This window comes from Lepidochelys kempii, chromosome 2, assembly GCF_965140285.1.
Source record: "Lepidochelys kempii isolate rLepKem1 chromosome 2, rLepKem1.hap1, whole genome shotgun sequence".
Lineage (NCBI taxonomy): Eukaryota > Metazoa > Chordata > Testudines > Cheloniidae > Lepidochelys > Lepidochelys kempii.
This window is the reverse complement of record NC_136381.1, coordinates 222,084,908-222,108,633: the sequence shown is the minus strand read 5'-3', so window position 1 is coordinate 222,108,633 and position 23,726 is coordinate 222,084,908. Positions and strand designations below refer to the sequence as shown.

Below are 23,726 nucleotides of genomic sequence, written 5' to 3'. Positions count from 1 at the left end.
GGAATTTTCCTCCCGGGCAGATTGGCAGAGGCCTTGGGGTGTTTTCACCTTCCCCTGCAGCGTGGGGCATGGGTCACTTGCTGTAGGATTCTCTGCACCTTGAAGTCTTTAAACCATGATTTGAGGACTTCAGTAGCTCATACGTAGTTTAGGGGTTTGTTACAGGAGTAGCTGGGTGTGATTCTGTGGCCTGCATTGTGCAGGAGGTCAGATTAAATGATCATAATGGTCTCTTCTGACCTTGAAGTCTATGAGTCTATTAAAGTCATCTGATATCTATACCTGGAAAAACATTAATTGGCTCAGCCAAGCTCCACTCCACATAGGACTCAAAGGTCTTTGGGAGATATAAAGGAGGCTCTATACCTCTTATGGGCTTCTCTTCCTTCCCCCTTAACTCTGAGGTTATCCAGGAGCCAGTTTGGCCCCAAGTGTAAATTAATGCAGCCTCAAATACGTCAGTAGCCACCAAGAGACTTTTCTGCCCACCAGGGATCACCTGAATGTAAGGGCCTCTCAACTAAGCCCACTCTGCCAGCCCATCCACATGTGGAGACACCTCTCTACAGAGGCCCTGATTCAAGACAGTGTCCCTGTTTAGAAAAACTCTGAAGTACTTACTTAACTTTAATTAGGTTCTTAAATTAAGCATATGGTTAAGCATTCTCCTAAATAAGGATGGACTTGAGCATGTGATCAAGTAAGTGCTTTCCTGATCACCCAGCCACAAAGCGCAGCCCCTGCCACTGCTTCCCTGTGTCTGCCCAAGACTACTATGCCCATGTAAAAAAGTGGGAGGGCATGGCCCTCCTGCCGCCTCCCCAGTTCTGGCACTCCTGGGGGGCCCAAATGTTCTTTCTGCCCAGGGCCCCAATAAACCTTAATCAGCCTCTGCTCCTGCGTCTTCAATGTGTGCCAGAGATCACTAGAGGAGAGGATGAGCTGGTTTGGACTGCAATGCTCTCAGTATGTATGGTGGCTTGGATAAGAACAAGTTGACAAAAGCTCAGTCCAGATGGAAGTGATACTGGTAGGTATGGAGAAGGTATGGCAGGAGGCATGTGTTTTCATTATTCAGGGAGTAAGTTCACCCATGGTCAGTGAAGTTTACAATCTAGGGGTACTTTTGGACCTCCGACTTCTCTTGGTTTTGCAAGAAATAGCAGTGGTTAGAAGTGCTGTTTTGTATCTGAATCTGGCCAGAAGGTTTCAGCCTTACTTCTGACCTGACCCTGACACAGTTATGAATGACTTTGTGGCCTGCAGATTTATTGCAAGGTGTTCTGCATAAGGCTGCTCTTGAAGTCTATTGGGCATGGGATAATATGCATTATTCAACAGTTTTAGCTATAAAGAGCTTAGTATAATTGTTCTCTAAAGTCTGCAGGTTCCCAGTTTATTTCTGGCTTCACTTAAAGGTTTTGATTTTCACCTATGAAGAGCTACATGGGTTGGTTGATGGTTGCCATAGTCCTGTTATGTCAGCTGAGATCAGTTAGTGCTTCTGTTAACAGTCACTTTGAGTATGGAATTAGCTACTCCTGTTGGTCTGATAAAGCCCAACTCTGTTAGCTTTTGGGGACTAATGTTAAGTAGGCATCTGTTTACTCAAGCTTTTGCCCGAGGAAGGTGATGGTGGAATACTTCAGGACAACGTCAAATGAGCTCATTCAGTTGATAGTGATCAACAACATTTTGTTTTCTTTGTTATATTTATTTATGCACCCAAAGATTTAGGGCCCAATCCGGTTCCTATTGAAGCCAAAGGGAACATTTCAATTACTTCAGTGTATTTTGGATCAGGCTTTTCCTAAAGGTTACAATGGGCCAGATTTTTAAAATAAAATACCTTAAAAAATCTGGTTCATTCTGTGCAAAATGTATGAAGAGCTATATTTTCAAAGTGGCGCCAACTTGGCCTCCGTTTGTGTCTATGCAACTTTGGATATGCACCTCTCAAGCACTGGTCCATTATTAGATGGAAATGGTAGAATTATCAATAAACATGCAGAAAAGGCAGAAGTGTTCAATAAATATTTCTGTTCTGTATTTGGGGAAAAAGAGATGATACAGTCTCATCATATTCTTTTCCACTCCACTAGTATGCCTGGAGGATGTTCAACAGAAGCTATTAAAGTTAGACATTTTAAAATCAGTAGGTCCAGATAACTTGCATCCAAGAGTTTTTAAAAAGCTGGTTGAGGAGCTCACTTGACCATTAATGTCAATAAGTCCTGGAGCACTGGGGAAGTTCCAGAAAAGTGGAAAAAAGTTCATGTTCTAATTTTTAAAAAGGGTTACCAGGATCACCTGGGTAATTATAGGCCTGTCAGCCTGACATCAATCCTGGGCAAGATAATGGAGTGGCTGATATGGGACTTGATTAATAAAGAATTAAAGGAGGGTAATGTAATTAATGCAAATCAACATGGGTTTGTGGAAAATATATCCCGTCAAACTAACTTGATATCTTGTTTTGATGAGGTTATAAATTTGGTTGATAAAGGTAATATATTGACATAATATACTTAGACTTCTGTAAGGCGTTTGACTTGGTACCACATACGTTTTGATTAAAAATCTAGAATGATATAAAATTAACATGGCACACATTAAATGGATTAAAAAACTGGCTAACTGATAGGTCTCAAAATGGAATTGTAATCAGGGAATAGTCATAGAGCAGGTATGTTTCCAGGGGGGTCCTGGGATCAGTTCTTGGCCTGAGGCTATTTAACATTTTTTATCAAAAACTTGGAATAAAACATAAAATCATCACTGATAAAGTTTGCGGATGACAAAAAATTGGGGGAGTGGTAAATATTGAAGACGACAAGTCACTGATTGAGAGTTACCTAGATTGCTTAGTAAATTGGATGCAAGCAAACAATATGCATTTTAATAAGGCTAAATGTAAATGTGTACATCTAAGAATATAGTGTGTCGGTCATATTTACAGATTGGGGGACTCTATCCTGGGAAGTAGTGACTCTGAAAAAGATTTGGGGGGCATGGTGGATAATCAGCTTAACATGAGCTCCTAATGTGTCACTGTGGCCAAAAAGCCTAATGTGATACTGAGATGCATAAATAGGGGAATGTGAGTAATAGAGAGGTGGTTTTACCTCTGTATTTGGCATTGGTGTGACTGCTGCTGGAATATTGTGCCCAGTTATGGTGCCTGCAATTCAAGAACAGTGTTGGTAAATAATAGCGGGTTCAGAGAAGAGCCACAACAATGATTAAAGGGTTAGAAAACCTGCCTTACAGTGATTGACTTAAATAGTTCAATCTATTTAGCTTAACAAAGACATTAAGGACTTGATTACAGTCTATAAGTAACTACATGGGGAACAAATATTTAATAATGGGCTCTTCAATCTAGCAGAGAAAAGTATAACATGATCCAATGGCTGGAAGTTGAAGCTAGACAAATTCAAACTAGAAATAACGTGTAAATGTTTGACCGTGAGGGTAATTAAGCATTGGAACAAGTGATTGTGGTGGATTCTCCATCACTGATAATTTTTAAATCAAGATTGGATGTTTTCCTAAAAGATCTGCTTTAGGAATTTTCGGGGGGAAGTTCCATGCCTTGGGTTATAGAGGTGGTCAGACTACTGATGATCCCTTTTAGCCTTGGAATCTATGAATGTTTGAATCTATGAGTCATTGACTCTATTTTAGAGTGCATAAAATGTTCCTATCACTAAGTCTTTGGTGAATAAACAAATCTGACAGTGAACAGGTTTGACCAAAGTCAACTAACTTGAACTCCTTCCATTTCTGTACAAATGGGTGCTGCTCACGTTCTGTAAATTTTATCACCTGCAGGCACAGGTAATTCACAAATAATGTAAGTATGACTTCGAGCATGCATAGGAGGCCCCTTTTGAAAAGTTGTCCAAAAATAAATATACTGTATCTTTTAGAACACTTTTGGCACTTAATACAGTACATTCTGTAGTGTTTGAAAAAGTGAGCTGTAGAGGTAATGAAAGAGAATAACTAAGGTATCTATTTAATCTTGTATCATCAGCTTTTATTTATATTAAAATATATTCACTACATAAATCAGGGACTGCACATAAGGATGAAAACAGATATTTTCAAGTCTTAGCGGAAGTAGCATTTTTGAATGTGGGATTGATTTAAGAATATTTTGCTACAGTATTTGTCAGTTGTTTTAATCAAACTGGCCCTGAAATTCTACACCAGACCTTGTCTTTAAGCAGTTATGGTAAGTTGGAGAAAACAAAGAATTTTCATATTTCTTTATGACCTGTTGGGAATGAAGAGTAAAGCATTTCAAATGGAGCTATAAAGTCAAACTTAAGATCTTTTGTTTCAGTTCAGTTATGGGCCCTTTGTGAATTATTGCAGACAATTCTTGATAATTTATCACACTGATTTTCTTAACTTGGATGAAGCCCAAACACAACTGAGGTAACATGCAGATTGAATTACCGCTTACTTAAAAGGAGGGTGGTCTCACCAGGGTAGAATGGGGTTCATTGACAGGCTGAGGGCCTTCCTTTTTAGCTACCTATGTTGTACTTAACCCTTTAACATTAGAAGCCCCGTTCAATAAAATAGGTAATGACGAAAATGAAAAGTGTAGCATTATTTTACCAGCACATGAAAAGAGAGCTGTACACATCTTCTCTGGCAAACAGTCCAGAGAAGTTCAAAAGATAAGATGCACATCTCACTGTGAATTAGCTATGAAATGCATTTGGTGTCAATACTTTTTGGCATTGCTGAATCCCTGGCTGCTGACAGCCACGTTGCTTTAAAAAAAGACATTTGTTTAATTTGTATTGATCTAGGAGCAGCTTTACACAGGTATTTAGGTTTACAAAACTCCCACTAGATGCCTATCTGCATCTTTAGGCACCGACATACTTTTGTAAACCTGGCTTCTCCTCACTGCAATTAGACAATGTACAGTAGGGCTGGAAGAAGAGGACGGTCTGCTGCTTTGGATGATTTATGTTGCAGTTCCTTTAGTATTGTGTTTTTAAATTGTGTCACTGGTGCCCAGAGCTTTGGATGGGCATCTATGGATCTGGAGTTGCTTTATTTTAAATCAAAATCTAAATTAACACATGAATGGATCAGTGTGTGGCCATGCAGTGCTTTACAGAGACTATAAATACTTTCTGTTTGTTTTAGTGTGACAGTCATAAGGTGATCATTAAAACAATTTATTTACATATTTGACATTTTTTAATGGTTGGGCCAGTATTGAAGCAGGTCGTAGGTTATATTCTCTTACACTGGGTTCCCATACTGCCAATGACATAAAATTGATATCACGTTTTACCAAAATAGCCACCGCTGGCAGCAGAGTCAGAACAGTCAATGGAAAACTAAACACACTGGTTTGCCATATACCATGTGCAACCCTCCCCATTTCTAAAGGGTTGTTCAATGTGTAAGGCAGCGGCAAATGTTGCCCACTCTTTTCAAAAGCAATTCCATTTATTCAGGATACAAACTGCTTCTAAGTGTCTGACTTTCCTTATTGATGGGCTGAGTAAATGTTATGAATTATTTTATTTTATCATTATGGTAGTGCATAGAGACCTCAACTGAGAGCCTATTGAGCGAGACAGCTTACAGGCAGATAGAGATAGAGTCCCTGTCCCAAAGAATTTACAGTCTAAGGTTCGAATCCTGCAAATACCAATAAGTGCTTAACTTCAGTCATGTGAGGAGTCCCATTTATAGGATTATGGCCTACTTAAAAAGATAAACAAAGGAAATGTTATCTTCCTCCTTTAACAAATAGGGAACTGTGGGACAGGGAGATTAAGGGCTCAGTCCTGAGCACGCATGTCCCGATTAGGTAAAACTCTTAAGCTAATGCTTAATATTAAGCACTTTAATAGCCTCATGAGCTTTAAGCACAATCTCCTATTAAGTAAGGTACAAAACACACTTGTCTTGATGTGCTATGCTTATAAGAAGTTCTCATTATTATTTCTCAATGCTTCTCAAACTAACAATCTCAGAATGATGTTCAGAAAAGACTGCATACTTACAGTTTTGCCATTATTTCATAGTTTTGGCTTATGAAGCTGAATACCATTAAGGAATGTGTTTTTTGAAGAGCTAAAGCTCAGGTTCCCTTTTCTCAGGAGCAGTTTGTGGGTGTAGATCTGATGTGTTGTTTAACTACATGGTTTGCACCTGCAAAGACACACAGCTTAATGTGCAAAACCTCAGATTTGTGCCCTTAGTTGAATTTATAGGTACAAAAATGGATGCCCTTTTTAAAATAAAAAAGAAAAGGAGTACTTGTGGCACCTTAGAGACTAACAAATTTATTTGAGCATAAGCTTTTGTGAGCTACAGCTCACTTCATCGGCCACTGTGCTCAAATACAGCTGCTATACAACATGCTTGGATGTCAGAGCTGTTGCATACCTGCCTTTTAAACCTCTCTAAGAAGCAGCTGAGTTTCCTGACATGCTGTTTGCCTTCTTTTAAAGAACTTAGTACTTTTTCAATAAAAATAAATTTAATTTGTGGCTACATTTCAAGTCAGTTGGTCTGATGGTAGAAATGGAGAAGTACCAGCTTTGGATTTAGAGCAGTCGTGTGGCTGAGTCTCTTGCTGTAGCTTTTATGTGGTTGGGTGAGACATTCTTAGAAACCCCAAACATTTTTGAAGATCCTAAACTGGAGACATTCACAATTCCTCCCTCCCTTTTTGCCATTAATCCTTCATGTTTTAACAAGCACTGAAGTTAATGCAACCTACACTCTTTCCTGTCAAACTGGGCCCCCTCCCTCCTTTTTTCCTCTTGAATAAAGCAATCTGTTCCTTCCAGTCCATACTCTTGTAAATCAAAGGGATAGATGTCAACACACACCATACCCAAGCATAAACTTCCCTTTTTTAATTAAATGGGATTCTGACATTTGGTTTGAAGAAGTGTTTGTTTTTGTAAAAATATGTGAAGGATATCAGCTGCTTTTATTTAGTTTTTAGTAAAAACTGAATTTCCTCTGATACCACAAATAATTGTGCAAAATCCTTTTGGATGCCATTTCACAGTTCCTTACAGGGAGAGGTAGAGGGATGTGGAGGTGGGGGAATGCAGAGAGTCTTTGCGTTAAAGGCTTCCACAACCTAAGAATCAGCCCTTTCAAGTATGCATCACAGCACAGAGATTCTTTTGTACAGGGTGAAATTTTTCTTGCTTGTCTCTTTGGTTATATTTTCAGAACTATTTGAGAAAACTGACTACACAGCTATTGCTGCCTCTTCTGCTTTTTGCTCAGCCTGGTACAAAAATGGGTTGTGTAGTCTTGAAGCAAACTGTCCTCTCTCCCCCCATCAGTTGGTCCATCATGTCTTCTTTTGAGACTGGAGGCTTTCCAGTATCTTTCTAACTTATACTGTCCAAGCCTTTTTATTATTTGTTAAGAGCCAAGTGTGTTTTGAGGAAGAAACCACCTTGCTCAGCTCCAGTCTCGAACCTGCACCATTAAAGTCAATGCAGGTTTTCCATTGAATTCAGTGGTGTCAAGGTTCCTTCCCCACTCTGAACTCTAGGGTACAGATGTGGGGACCTGCATGAAAACTACCTAAGCTTACTTTTACCAGCTTAGGTTAAAACTTCCCCAGACTACAAACTATTTTACCCTTTGCCCTTGGACTTCCACTGCCACCACCAAACGTTTATCTCGGTTTATTTATTAGGAAAGCATTATTTGGAAACATCTTTCCCCCCCAGAATCCTCCCAACCCTTGCAGCCTACTTCCTGGGGAAGGTTTGGTAAAAATCCTCACCAATTTGCATAGGTGACCACAGACCCAAACCCTTGGATCTTAAGAACAATGAAAAAGCATTCAGTTTCTGAAAAGAAGGATTTTAATAGAAGTAAAAAAGAATCACCTCTGTAAAATCAGGATGGTAAATACCTTACAGGGTAATTAGATTCAAAACATAGAGAATCCCTCTAGGCAAAACCTTAAGTTACAAAAAGACACGGAGACAAGAATATCCATTCTATTCAGCACAGCTTAATTTCTCAGCCATTTAAAGAAATCATAATCTAATGCATATCTAGCTAGATTACTTACTAAATTCTAAGACTCCATTCCTGTTCTGTCCCCAGCAAAAGCATCACACAGACAGACCCTTTGTTTTTCCCTCCCCCCAGCTTTTGAAAGTACCTTGTCTCCTTATTGGTCATTGTGGTCAGGTGCCAGTGAGGTTATCTTAGCTTCTTAACCCTTTATAGGTGAGAGGATTTTTCCTCTGGCCAGGAGGGATTTTAAAGGGGTTTACCCTTCCCTTTATATTTATGACAAGTGGGCATAACATCAAGAGGAGGGTGGTTCAGTTTCATATTGCAAAGCAACACAGACATTTTAAGGAAGGTGAGGACCACAGATAAACTACCCAAGGCTTGTCTGTTAGTGCACAGCAAGCTCGGGTGTATATTTACAGTGTACTAGATATGGGGTTCTCAACCTTTTTCCTTCTGAGCCTGCGCCACCACCCCATATACAAAGTCCATGGCTCACCTGTGCCACAACAACTGTTTTTCTCCATTTCAAAGCCAGGGCCAGTATTAAGGGGTAGCAAGCAGGGCAATTACCGGGGGCCCACAAAGTTAAGTTGCTCAGGCTTCAGCTTCATCCCTGGATGTTTGGGGCTCAGGGTCCCAGGCTGCAGGACTGCTCGGCAGGGCTTTGGCTTTCTGCCCTGGGCCCTAGTGAATCTAACACCAGCCACACATGGCGGCCCCCCAAAACCTGCTTGTGGCCCCTCACAGGGCCCCGGACCTCTAGTTGAGAACCACTGCACTAGCTGCTTTACACTAACTCCCAGTGTGGACACTCCTAGTGTGTGTTGAGAATGCTTTGGTGCGCTTTAGCCTAATGTGCAGTATGGGTGTCCACATGGAGAGTTACTCTGGAGTAGCTTGCATGCTGTAAATCCACACAGAAGCTTGCTGCACACTAACTTTCTCATGTAGATAAGCCTGTGGTCTTCCTGCCCAATGGCTTTCAGTAGGTATGTTGTTGAATGCTAAGGGGAGAAATCTCCCCTTGTAGCCACAGTTCATATCTTGTCTTTTCTGCATTTGTATCTTGTGCAGGACTTCTGTTGATTGCAGTGTGAATTCCATGATTGAGAACTTCTAGTCCCCCTGTTTTCTAATACAAGAACAAGGGGATATCCAGCAAAACTGAAAGGTAGCAAACTGAGGAAAGAGGAAATTCTTCCATATAATGCAGAATTATCCCGTGGAACTCATTGCCACAAGATGGCATTGAAGCCAAGAGCTTTGTAGGATTCAAAAAGGGCTTGTCATGACTGCTCTTTGGGCAGTCAGGCCTACTGGACAGAACAGTGTCAGTCAGAGGCCAGGAGCAGCACTAAAGGCCAGAGCTGGAGTCAGAAACCAAGAGTTGGAGCCCAGGGATAGAAGTCCAAGACCAAGCCGAGTGGCAGGTCCATCACTACAGCTGTCAGGGGAGCCCTCCCTGTAGCACAGATGCTTCCTGAAACTTCTCCTGGGTTTAACGACAGTGCCTGGACCAATAGGGGACGACAAGAGAAGCTGTCAGTTCTGCCTTCTGAGGAGGTATTTCCTGTGGTATTTATCTCCACAGTGTCTATATGGTAGAGCATGCAGCCCTACCCTATGGCTGCTGGGTAATAGCGTGGAGGTGGTGGCTGCCTGCCTGACACCCTACAGATCCAGGTTCCTGCCCCATCTCTGCTTAACTTAAACATTTATATGGGTAACATGAATATCCAGAATTATAATGGTTGATATTAAAGATAAATAAGAGGCTTGGAAGGGAAACAGCTTCTCATGCTTCTAGCACTAAGGTTTAGGAGAAACTTTTTCTAGGGGAAGATTATCCCATAACTGCCTACTCTGAGTTTCTTGCACCTTCCTCTGAAGCATCTATTGGTGACAGGATGCCAGACTAGGTGAATCACTGGTCTGATCTGATCTTGCTATGTCTCTATGTTGCTTTTCAATCCTTGGTCCTTAAAGACAGGGAGAGGTTGGGAGAAGGATTTTATCTGGTATATGGGTTGGTGGGTATTTTATTTATGGACAGCCTTTGTTGCCTACCTTGAAGGTCCAAGTATGTCTATAGTATCCCTTCATTAGTCACAGAACAGTAAAAAGAAAAGGAGGACTTGTGGCACCTTAGAGACTAACAAATTTATTTGAGCATACGCTTTCGTGAGCTACGGCTCACTTCATCGGATGTTCATTTCACTGGGTCTCAAGCAAGGAATCGGATTCACCTCCTCAAGAATATATTATACTTGCATATGACATGCATCTTGGGCTCTGTAGCACTCCTTTGTTATTCGTTTTGTCTCCTGGTACTGTCTTTTGTGGAATTACCTTCAGGATGGTACCTAGAGGCACATGGGTGGGGAATGAAGCTTCCCCTGGGGGAGGCTACCACCCTGTCCCACCTCTTCCACCCGTGGCCCCGCCCACCCTTCACCCCTGCTCTATCCCAGGCCCTGCCCCCTGCTCCGCCCTAGACCCCGCTCAGCCTGCGGGGGCGGGGGGTGAGGAGGGATGCGGTGATTGGCAGGCAGGGAGGTCTCGCGGAGATGGGGGGGTGAGGAGGGACGTGGCAGATGGAGGGGGTCTCGTGGGGAGAGAGGAGGGATGTGACAAGTGGCAGGGACCTCTGGAGAGGGTGGGGGTGGAGTGGAGGAGAAGAGAGGAGGGACTCACCAGGCAGCAGCAGCAGGTAGGGGGGGCCTTGGGGAAGGGGCAGAACAGGGAAGGGAAGAGGCAGAGTGCAGGTCGGGCCACCACAGCCCAGGTATCCGGTGGCAGGGTGGCGACTGCACCAGAGGAAGCTTAGCATCCCCATGTACAGGCAGTAATGCCCATTCACATATGCACGTTCATACTAGGTAGACTTCAGAGGTGCCTGCTGCAATATAATCTGGCTTCTTGGCAGATAGAAATTCCTGTGAACGCCACATATCCCTTCTGATCACTCATGAAATATTCTTTTGTGGCCCATCAGATGTCATCAAATGTAGGCACCTGGCACCATCATGGGTGCTGCTTTAGGGGAACGATTTCCTGCACAAGAGACCTCACAAAATGCAGTCTCTGTAGTCCATTTAAAGTCATTATTATTTAGCACCCACGTCTGCGTGAAATTGTTCAACTGGTGGCTGGGCACAGTGCCATCTAAATATATGGACATGAGCGTAGGCAGCCAGTTTCTATGGCCCTGTGCACATCTGATGTGGGTAATGAGGTCAGGCTTCCCAGTCAGGAAAATCCAAATGACTGTCTGTCCTGAGCATCTGTGGTTAAGGGGATATGCCATCACTAATCCAAAACTGGGCTGGATTAATTTTCTAAAATAAAAAACAGCTTTGCCAGCCACTTAAAGAGAGTTGTGGGCCTGTTTAAATTGAGTGCAGGGGTGTAGAGTCAGGAGAGAAAGACATCTGAACAAAGTTGCCACTCCTGTTGTCTCTGTAGCATTCCCTCTGTGTCCAGGGTAAAATAGGTGCCAGGATGTGGCACCTTGCTCCCTTAATCCACAGTTATCGAAAGGTATGTGTAACTTTTTGTCTGAATGGAGCCTGCACTTTGCTGTGTCTATAGTGCAACCGTATCATGTTTTATTTCTTAAATTAAGTTTCCCACAATGCTTTTGATGTTTATAGCCTCAGGCAGAAGTTTTAAAACTTTGTGAGCAAATGTACTAGTTTGCCAACTAAAATCCCCAGCTGTTCTAACCAGTGTCTGCAGCCTCCCATTCAGTTGTGCAATTCTCTAACCCCAGTGGAGCCTGGGCTAACCGGAATTCTCAAATCTAGCAATTGTGAGAGCAGTCCACACTCTTTTATGTGATAGAACAGGCATGATGGAATGCCAGTCAGGTAGCAGCACCACTCTGGGACCTGGCAGCAAGGTTCGTCTTTGAGATATGGAGGTGAAGCCTAAAGTACAAGTCACAAAACCCAGTAGCAGTGATTCGGAACCAATAGAAGACCCACCAACATCCAGAAAGCAAAAACCAGTAGATTGCATATTTGCGTACATTTTTGAAAATTTGCACATGAAAATTTGAGAACCCAGGATAGAGGATGGAGTGAAGGGGAAGAGGAAGAGGAACTCCAGTATGGTTTTGAAAAAATAACGCAGGATTCTGACAGACAGACGCTCACCTCACCACAGCATTTCTTCATTTTAAAAAAGTAACCCTCTCTCCCACAGATTTCTTACTGGGCACTCCATTATTCAACACCCACTTGCTCCCAGTTAGATCTAAGTTTGGATCTGAATGTTTTGGCTCGAATCTCGGGCTTTGGGTACTGAAGGTATTGGTCAAGAAAACATGGTTGTAGTTTGTAAGTGGCATGTCTCTTTCTCTCTCTCTCTGTGTCTCTCTGACCCATCACCATAATATGTAAGTACTATATGCATATGGTAAATTGTCCACATTACATTCTCTGCAAAACTCTCCATCCTTCCCTCTTATTATCTACTCTCTAGAATTGGGTAAGAAAAAAAAATAAGAAAAACCACTCTGCATGAGTAAATTCAGAAATAGGCAGTCTACGACAATTCAACTTCCATCCTTTTAAATGGTAGACTTCTGGGTTGAGCAAAATGGGTTCAGTTTTCCTGTCTGTAACTGGTAGGTTTTGTGCTGGTCCTGTCACATCTTCTGGCCTGCACTGGGTCTGACCTTTTTGGGAACACCTCGGTGCTACAGGAATGGGTGATAATTCAGTTCATGACACTGAACCAATTGCATTTGTTGTTATAGCAACAATGTCCCACCCTAGTGATAGCGTTCATTGGATTGCTGGAGGCCCTGACCACTTGTGGTCACTAAATGTTCCTCTGTACTTTGAGTGAGTATAGAGTTGTTAACCCCAATAACCTAATTTGTGTAATTTTAGCTGCCTAAATTCTTCCATCAGTGGGAGCTGGGTATGGTATTCTCCTTGCCTTCCTGCCCTAACATTTTGTGAGGTGATGTGGTATGCCATTAAACTAGCTGCTGTATTCATCAACAAGAGGTGGCTCCATGGTTGCTGCAACTTACTTCATTGAAATGTTGGGATGCTCCATTGGTTAATGTTGGGAAGGTGCTTAGAGATTCTCTATTGAAAGATGTCACAGAAGCACAAAGAATTGTTCATTATTATTATTATTTTAATGCTGACGATCAGATGACTCCTGCTCCTTTGAAGTCAATAGCAAAACTCCCACTGACTTCAGTGGGAGCAAGATCAGGCCTCATGTATTTGAGTCTGGAAGCAAGAGGAGGATCACTGGGAATGATTTCTGCTGCTCTGCTCAAGCACAGGGTTGCCCAAACTGTCAGGGGACCTGCTTGCAGCTCTCTCCTATTAAGGCTAAGAAGTGAACCCTTTGTTTTTAAAATAGCTAAATGGAGGCAGCCCTTACTCATGTGGATACTCCCATGGACTTCAGGGGAACAATCATCTTATTAAGTACAGTAGAATGGGGTCCTTAAATTGGTAAATTCTAATATTTGAAAGGATTTTCTCTTCAATGGAAAAATGTTACTGACATAATTAAAAGGACGTGAACATTTCATCATCTGAAAAATGTGAGTTACTTTGGAAGGATGTGTAAAACTAGAAGCAATGTTTTTTTTTCTAAGTCAGAGTCATACCAAAGGGTTATTTTCAAACTTTATGAAAAACACACTTTGGCAGTTTATATCTTCACCATCCAAGTGTATTCTGGGATTCTGGATTCAAAAACATTCTAACCATGAAAACACAACATTTAAAAATACACCGTCTGCTTGGTTTCTCTGCCTCACATCAGAATCTCCAAGTTTGTTTCAGGCAAACTAAGAACTTTGTTGTGGAATGACTGTTTGAATTTAGGTTTCTTAAAATATAAGTGTAGTCTTACACCCATTGTGGGTGTACATCTAGCGGTTCAACCAGATTATTTTAGAATCATCTGGCTATTTCACTGCATGTCAGAAGATCTGTCTTCTTAGTTATAAAGTATGTGATGGGTTGATTAAAACAACTCACAAAGCCATTACATAAAGAGATAAAATGTAGAATGTGTGATGTAGGGTTCTTTTAATTATAACATCTGGGGGATCTCTGGAAGTTGCATGGCAACTGAATCATACTTGATTTTTAAGTGCATCATGATGCTGTAGTACTACGAATATTTTTATATAAAGTTACATGCCTAAGAGTCATTTTTGAAATTGATGAAATCTTCATTCTTGATGTTGTAACTCACCATAAAATAATTATGCTCCACTGCACAGCTGGAAGTGAGCTAAAACAGGCAAGAATAACAGCATAGAACCACATGAAAGCTTTAGTGGAGAAGGAAAGGGGTCAGAGAGGTCAGGGAGAACACCCATGAGAACTAGGGAGAAGGAGATAGTGTTAGACTGTTTCACTGTGTTGGAGACAGCTAGGTCAAATGTATAGGATTGGCCATTCCTAGACTATATTACCATTCACTGTGAATATTTCAACTGAATTATTTTAGAGCCTCGTTATATAGCTTTATAGAATATAAATTGGCTATATCAGTGTTAGTTCAGTAGAAACTGTTTAGTTGGGACAGCTCAGTTTATTCTATTTCATCCAAATTGTGGCAATCCAGAGTTGTTATAGTTAATGATAAAAATTTTGGAAGGTTTATTACACCTCATGCTTCAGATCTTAGGGCAATCTCTTACTATTAGAGACCAGGATGAGACCTAATTTGAAAGACAAGTTATGCCACATTTGCCTACAGCAAAGTTCTGACACCTTCCTCTGCGGCATCTGGTGCTGGCCACTGTCAGAGACAGGACGCTGGACTGGTGGGACCATGGGTCTGACCCAGTATGGCAATTCCCATGTCTTTAATTATGCAACCAACTTGTTTAAACAAAGTTTATCTTAGTGTTAGTAGCTCTGTTCATGCAACTGAAGCATGATAATTTATGTATATTTAATTACTGAATACAGTGGATTAATTTGTCATTTCTCACCAATTTAAAATATCTAACCATTAACATATAACAGATAAGTGTGTTACTGGTAATTTCCCAGTTGCTATTAGTGTGAAACAGTCTGAAAGTAAAAGAAAATAATTGTGACCCTTAACTGTCATATTGACACTCTAATGATAACCAACAGATCAGTTAGGCTAAAACTTGTCCCCCTGGGTTGTCTGAGGAAAGTGACATTTGCATCTTTTTTTGCAAACCAAGTCTTTACTTGTATAGGAATTCTCAGAAAATTATATAGTGGTAGTAACTTTTGTTTTCCAATTTCCATAAAATGGAGGCCAGGCACCCAGAATCAGAGACATCAGAAATGGAACATAGCTCCTTAAGGAGAGAATAATGGAACCTAGAAGAGTCCAACTTGCGTGGTGCTTTGTTTTACACAAATGAGGAGTGCAGGGACTGTTCCCTGGTAGACTCGAGGCTGCACATTATTCTGGAGAGAACAGAGAGGAAGTAATGCCATAGCCGTGTCCCCAACTTCACAGTGCCTTGCAGAACAGCGTATTGGGTAGCTTGGGAGGTACCAGGTCCTGGTTCCACACCCCCTCAGCTATAGCCCAATAGTAAGTCCAGCCCTCAGTAAATTAAGGAATATTGCTCCTTCAAGACCAAGTGACGGTGGTAGGGAAAGTGAGCCCTTTTGCAACTCAGAAGGAACCTTCTTGGCCCCAAAGCTTGTGTATTGTACAATATATTTGTTGACCCAATAAAGAGGTATTGTCTGAGTTACTGTGTTCCCCAGGGCTATATCTAGATGTCCCCCCAGATGAGGAAAGGATTGGGGCTATCCACTCTCTCACAAACATTCCCCAGAATCTTTTGCATTGTTTTAAAGTGGTCCTCTGAGGAGAGTGCCACAGGAGCCAGTGGGGAAGGTAAACATATTGAGGGTCAAGCAAGTGGGGGCATGGTTCTTCCTGTGGAGGAGTGAGGGAAGGTAGGAGTCTCCCAGAGGGATGGGGACGCAAGAGGGATCCAGGATCTCCCTGTTGGGTTGCAAGGGGGACAAGCATCTCCGTGCAGGGTGCAAGGCAAATGGAAATACTGGGTTTTTGTTTTATTTTTTAAAAAGAAGCCCAGGAAGGCACTTTCCCATCATCATCTCACATATGGTATCTTAGATGGTGGTTTCTCATCACCGGTGCCTAAAGCCTGTCCTGTTGTTTACTTTTTCTCCAGAACCAATGGGACTACAAATATTGGGGCTATTCTTGCATTTTTTGCAAGGATCCCTTTGACTTCACTGGAAGTCCTAGGTGCACAGGGAATACAGAGTCAGGTACTGTAGTCCTGAGAGTATTGATTATAACATGCTTCCTAAGGAACAGAAATGCAGATGACTGACAATTGAACTGACCTCTCTCCTTCATTCTCTAACCTGTTTTTGCTCTAGTCCTCTGTGATGTCTGTCTGCTTTGCCCGTTTTCACCCCAACCTGGTTGTTGGTGGAACATACTCTGGCCAAATTGTCCTGTGGGATAATCGCAGTCACAGGAGGACTCCAGTTCAGCGTACACCCCTTTCTGCTGCTGCTCACACGGTAAGGCTTGATGTCATTGTGAAAAAACATTCAATAGAGAAGTGCAGATCTCTTAGCCTGAGATACCTCTACAATGTTGTGTTTTTTGTTACATGCAAGAAAATAAGAGAATGGATTTTTAAGGGGGGAAAATGGATGGGAAACAGGCTAGGTGACAGCTTCCTGCACGTGCTCAAGGGGTGTCATGCCAAGGGTGATGGATGGCCTGCAGTTGGGTGTTCAGGAAGTCTCCCCACATTGCATGTCCAAACAAGGGCATCTCACAATAATGGTCCAGTGCTGTGAGGAGTGCAAGGACAACTTGCTCCTGATGCCCACCTGGGGAATAAGTCTCCAGAAAGGGATACGGATAAGGCAGGGTTCATGATTCCTCCCTGCACCCACTCTGAACTGCTCCATGGATTGGAGCCAGCACACTGTGGGAGCAATCTGCCCTCGTAATGAGAATGAAGTTAATTGCATGGACATACACACCCCAAGCAACTGTGCACAGTCATTGTGGGGTGGTGCAGGGCATGGCAGTAGCTTAAATGCCTGATTTAGCCCCAGCTGGGGAGGGATTATTCTGGGGACATAAGGGAGAACAACCAGGAATAATGGGATGAATTTTAGCAAAGGGTATGTAGGCTGAACATCAGGAAAATTTCTTAATGATGAGAACTTCTAGGCTGCAGAATAAACTTCCAATAGGCAATTACCTGAAATATAAAGAAACTGAACTGGACAAAGGAAGAAAATGATTCTGTGCTGGCAGGAGGATAGATCAGATGACCTAGTAGACCTTTTCCACCTCTCACTTCTGTGATTCTCTGATTATACCTTTGTAATTTGCTGTTCAAGTTTCAGCCTTTAGTTTGTCATGACAATGTAATCCCTGGGTTTAAAAGTCAATATCTAACCATCATTAAACTTAATTTAGTGCCAAAAATTCACTCTGGCACAAATACGATGACTGCATTGCCATTTATGTTAGAAAAATGGCAGGTCTGCAATTATTGGGGTTTGGGGTTGGGAAAGGAATCCAGTTCTCCACATTTCTTCCACCATCTGTTTTGTCTGACTCTAATACCCCAGTTATGCTATGGATCACAGCTGCACCATTACTTTGAATTTCCTTAATGTTTGTGTCCTTTTTGTCAACAGTAAGGGGAGGGGGAGAGGGGACTAACACTGTTCAAACTGCATGGAAGAAAACACCGTGCCTTGACGTGGTGATGCAGTAACATGGGAGACCAGGAAACGAGAGGCAGGAAACTGTAAATATAATTGCAGATGGAGTGATTGGGGCCCAAAACTCAGTGAAGAGGAAAAAAATACTGGGAAGGCATGTTCTTCCCATGTGCCCAAAACAATTTTTAGACAAAATGATACCACCTGGGAATGATATTCGAAAACTTGGATCATTTTCCCAGTAGCAGAGGTCAACGTATAATGGTATGAGCATGACACCTAGAAATAGATGACTTGGTTTATTCGTAAGTGTGAATTGTGTGACTATGTGTACAGGTATAAATAACCATTTTTAAACCCTTAGCTAACATGGAATCATGAAGTTTGGTCGTGCTTCAGAATAAACATAAATTAAGTGCTATTCCTACAATCCTGACAGGCAAAATTCCTGTCTAATTTAAATTAAGTCCTGGTTTGCAAAATGCAGGCTCATGCTTATAACTGTTAAACTCAAAGTAGTATATTGAATCAAGAAAATTGTTCTTTTGTACAGTAAGCAGCTAGGTGCTGGTTTGAATGTTTATTTTTATTTTAACAAATATCCCCCATGAAAACATGTGTTTAGTTGTTGTTGCTCTCTTCAGTTAGCTGAATAAATAAAGATCATGTTGTTAACATTGTTAAAAAATTCCTGTGAGTTTATTCCCGCTGATTGGTGCCCAGGAAAGAGAGCCCCACCACAGCATACTCACTAATTTCCTTTCACACCCACCACACAGCTGTATTTGGAAGTACAGGAAATTTTAATTAACACAAAAAGCTCCTGCATGATGATTTCATTTCCAAAATAAATAAAAACAAGCTGGCATCTCTCCTGTGAAAGGAAGGAGCCAATTTACACTTTTTGCTAAGTACAGTTGGTCATCCTTTTTGCTCCTTTTGTTTACATCTTTTACATCATTACTCATGAAACAGACAGCTGGCAGCACTGACTAGAGCCAGGCATTTTACAGGAAGGTACCACTGGTCTGGCAATATGTGCCCCGATGAGTCTGGCCTCTACCTGCCAACTTGACCTATATCGTCCTCCCATCCTTGCAATTCTAGCCTTAGGGCTGCTTTATCAATTTTTGTAGGTGATTTTGTGACAAGGACAAATGCCCATTACAACTTAGGCTGAGCAGACAAAATTTACCAAGTAACAATATGTGCTCATCAGTTTTTATTCCTATGTTAATTGGTACACAAGGAGGGGTCAAGTAAAGGGTGCTTCCTAAGGGGGTTTCTTTAAAAATGTAGCTTTAGGGGCAAATTTTCCAAATCTGGCCTCTGTTTGTGACTAGCACTAATTCGCAAGGGCAATCACTTGTGCATACAGGCCTTCAGCATCCTGTCCCCTGTTCACACAAATGATGGAATTTGTACATATAGGGTCTGATCCTGCACCGCTGAAGTCAATGGAAGTTTTGCCATTCACTTCAAAGGGGGCGGAATTGCAGCTGTACACCTTATATGGAGACTGCTATGTAAGTTCCCTCATTTCTATGCACAAATGATTGTGCACACAAGTGATTGTCTTCGCTTGGATGAATATAGATGGGAGCTGAGTTGAGGCCACTAGTAAATTTGGCCCTTAATTAATTTTCTTTAATTAAATGTAGTGCTAGTGAAAAGTGAAAAGTTTCCATGTCTAGATACCAAAGTCTTCTCTTTATCCATAAAAAAGCACTGAATAGACAGTAGCAGTGCAAGTTTCCCAACACTTCCCTACAGCTATGCATGTTATCCTTGATCTGGACTGACCACCTGTACTGGCCAAAGGGTAGTTCATTCTCACTGGCCATTCTTTGAAGAGTGCTGCTAAGGGTGCTTGGTTGTGACAGTGGTTTGGTGATGAGAACACTTGCCCACTAGAAACTGAGCTTGGAGCAGCACCTCATTTCCCATAGGCCGTCAAACAGATGTCAAATGATAACTTGGAGCCCAAAGTATCGATGCCTGAGAATAAAAGTACCGTGTACATCCTAACATGTTAAATGGGCACATTTAATGCCTGTGGACCACATTTCGCTCTCAGTTCCACTGGTGTAAATCTGGAGTAACTCCATAGATTAGTGGAGTCATTCCCGATTTCCTTTGATATATCTGAGTATATTAATTGGCTCATGATTAAGAAGGCTGGTGGATTTGTTCATATTTTTTCCATAGAAGTACATTTGAAAATATTTGGCATAGCAGCCAAACTGTGGCAAAGTCCAAGTCTTGTGCAGCTGTTTTCTCCAATAAAATCTACATTTTCATTCCATTTGGAAGGTTTGCTTCTCTCTGCCAGTCATTTTCAGCATCAAAAGCTATCAGCAGAATCAGACATGTCTCTGTGGTGAAATCTCGTCCACAGAATTCAGCATTTTCACCTCAGTTGTTTTACAATGGAGTAAAATGAAGCTTTGAACTTCCACCACCATAATGTGTCTTTAAAGTTCCAACCAAAAGTTAAATTCCTACCTGGCAAGTAGGTGAGCACTGTATTATGTTGGCAGTATGCGACTGTTTAATCCTTTCTTAAATCAACATCTCTGACATTTGAAATTGAAATTTGGTTTTGAAAAGTGAGAATGCACTCTCTGATTCCTGGTGTTAATGTATTTTCAGCATCCCGTGTACTGTGTAAATGTAGTTGGAACACAGAATGCGCACAATCTCATTACAGTTTCTACAGATGGCAAAATGTGCTCCTGGAGCCTGGATATGCTCTCAACACCACAGGTGAGTTTGTTTTCACCTACACAAAAAAAGCATCATGGTTAAAGCAGATACCTTCTTAATGGAACATAGTTCCTAAAAGCCAAAACTTCATATCCTACACAAACTAAAACCAATGATGCACTTGAAAGAGTGCAGCTTGCTTCCAGCAGTCTTCTGTAAGAGCCAAAACCCATTTCCTTTACCACAAATCATGTAATTATTGTAATACGTTAATATGTAGGTCAGTTTCAAGTGAAAATGAAATAATCCATTTTAAAGCACAGTAATTATAGAAGTAGCCTGTGGTATAAATTGCACTTACTCTAGATTGTTTAACAAATATGGACTAGATTGCACTGCTGCAGAACACACTCGACCCAGTTATATGTCTCCAAGATACGGTATCCCACAAGTAGGAAAGCTTAGCTTGTTCATGCATTCAGTAACTAAGGGAACAAACTATGCAAATCAAAAGTTTTAGAAATATTTCCCCCACCCCAGAATGTTTGTTGTTACTGGCTCCCCATCACACACACACACACACACCCACCCACATGCTTTTTTGTGTTGGAAATTAAAGGAAATCCAGGAAAAATTTCCAAACCACCTACGATTATGGTAATGGAAACTAAGCAACAAAGCTGATAGTGAAAGAGACCTTTGGAGAGGCTTGTTTAAATGTGTTTGTAGTCCAGTACATCCCTCTTTCTTCTGTTTACTGGGAAGAAGGATGTTTTATTTCTGGGTTTCACTAAAATGTGTGAGATAGATCACTAGGTGGATGAGGTAGTATCTTTTATTGGACCAACTTCTGTTGGTGGGAGAGACAAGCTTTCCAGCTTACACTCAGCTCTTCTTCAGGTCAGGGAATCTAACTCAAAGCTCGTCTTTCTCACCAACAGGAGTTGGTCTAATAAAAGTTATTACCTCACTCAACTTGTGTCTCTAATATCCTGGGGCCCATATGGCTACAGTAACACTGCATTCTTGAGATAGATCACAACAGTTATATAATCTTGTTTTAAAATAGCTAGTAGAAATTTCTCTGAAATGAACATTTATACTAATTTTACCCCTGTGCAGATACATATCAGTTGTTTGGTTTTAATATTAGTTATTGACACAAAATGCATTTACACAGCACAGTGCTACAGTTGACACAAGGGTTTGTGAACATCCCCGTTCTGTAACCTCTCCATTTACATGGGATGTCCATGCATACAGCAACTCCAGAATTGGGTTCCAACAGCATGGTACATTCTACACTGAGTCAGAAATCCTATGCTGAACTTATGCTGCTGTTGCAAAGAAAAGCATGCAACTTGAAGTCAAGGCTCTAGTCTTAGCTCGGAATTTCACGGCTTTTGCTGGTTGTCTCACAGTCTTAAACCTTCTAGAAATATGGAGGCAGATTTTCAAAGAAGCACTGGTGTGTATGGCCACAAGGTGGCAGTTGTACATATGGGGGCAGATCCTCAGCTGATGTCAATTTTCAGAGTTCCATTAAAGTGAGATCTCCATGTAGACACCAGCTGAGGATCTGCCCTATGGAGATTTGCACCCACACAAGCATATGCATATTTTCTCCACATTGTTATGTCTATGAATTTGCTAGTTTTTGTTTTGGCTCTTTTAACAAAGGCAAATGTTTTTCATGGGAGGATATATTGCAGCTCGTAAGGAATACTATAGAGCTGATTCTGCAGCCTTTCTCCCATCAGGCTTCAGTAAGACAGCTACTGGAAGGGAAGGCTACAGGATTGGGCCCTAAAAGACCAGTGACTTTGGAATTTTGAAAAGGGAAAAAATATCTGGCTAAATAGCTATAAATGAAAATTGCTAAATCCATCATCTGCATTGTGGGTTCTTGAGTTACACAATTTAAGCTTCAAAATCAAGTGGTTTTGAGTTGTGTATGTGCAAAAAAAAAATCTGCTTAAACGATATGCTAATAAAATAGAGTATCTACTCTCACGTTACTTCAAAAGATGGACACAGCTTATTTGGTTTGAAGCGTGGCTAGGGAAAGTGAAAGAAAATCGGCTCACATGCTTGCAACTTGACAATAGAACCCAGAGCGAATGTTTATGGTTGCTACAACAACCCCTTGAAAAATACTGTTTAGAATGGCAGTGGTGACATGACACTAACTTTCTAAATCGGTTCTACTGAGGTACAAATAGCATAGTTTGGTAAGTGTGCGGGGTGTATCTGATATTACCTGTGTTTCTCAGTAAACAATTGATTTCAAGAATGTTTGTAAATAGAAGGGTATTGTATGTTTTATTAGAGCCTGGGGCTGACAAGTGAAGCCATTAAGGTATTATCTTTAGTTTCTGCACCATTAGTTTTTAAATTCTCACCTGTCATCTCTGTCTGACTTAAGAAGATGTAGCACAGACTGATGAATTCCAGCCGCTTTGGAACCTGGGATATGCAGCAGTGTGAATGGGAGTATCACGCATTATGACTGGTGACATTGTGGTGGCTTCTTGTGATGTCCTATGCAAAATCAACACATCATTTAGCCAAATGATTGTTTTCATTTAGAAAACAATTGCTGAAAAACAAAAAAATAACTCTGGACTGTTTTGATAGGAGAGCATGGAGCTGTCCTACAATAAATCCAAGCCGGTGGCAGTTACAGGAATGGCTTTCCCAACAGGAGACGTCAACAACTTTGTGGTTGGCAGCGAGGAGGGTACTGTCTACACAGCTTGTCGTCATGGAAGGTGATTTTCAGTACTGCTTACTTACAGCAGATCCTGTTTCTGTCTTTAGGAGGTGAGGCGGGTGCTAGTGTGTTGTGGAGAACAATAAGCCTCTTGGGTTGGTCCATTATTATCAGCACTGTTCGGGTTCTGTAGTTTTACACCATTACAGATAGATTAGTTTTAGGATATTCAGATCTAAAATTAGTCAAAAGACAAGAGTGGGAGATAATGCGCCACATCCCCACACCCAATGTTCATAACCCTTAGCTTCATCGTAGGTCTCCACTCTGGAGAGTCAGCCCACCTTGTTTGTTCAGTTACACCTCCAGACTCTTGTTAATGGCAGGTAGAGATATAGTCTGTTAAAGGGCAAAATTCTAACCGTGCTCCTGTGAGTCTGATGGTGGGGACAGAAGAAGGCAGAATGGCAGCAGCCCACAGAAGAGTCTCAGAGACTCAGAGACTCCTGGGACGCTGAGACAGAACATTCAGCAGCACTCCT

The 23,726-nt window shown here is 41.5% G+C and overlaps 1 protein-coding gene across 10 annotated transcripts in view; it reads left to right on the top strand.

The window, feature by feature from the left end:
* DYNC1I1 (dynein cytoplasmic 1 intermediate chain 1) overlaps positions 1 to 23,726 on the top strand; it is a 272,137-nt gene that overhangs the window by 197,916 nt on the left and 50,495 nt on the right. For 9 of the 10 annotated variants that reach the window (XR_012157549.2, XM_073333887.2, XM_073333886.2 and 6 more), the window contains 3 exons: positions 16,449 to 16,595; positions 20,418 to 20,531; positions 23,109 to 23,242. Coding sequence is in view for 9 of the 10 variants with exons in the window: in XM_073333887.2 (XP_073189988.2) it covers positions 16,449 to 16,595; positions 20,418 to 20,531; positions 23,109 to 23,242 (395 nt within the window). In the remaining variant the exon portion in view is untranslated. The remainder of the gene's footprint in view (positions 1 to 16,448; positions 16,596 to 20,417; positions 20,532 to 23,108; positions 23,243 to 23,726) is intronic. The other variant, XM_073333889.2, reaches the window with a different exon arrangement.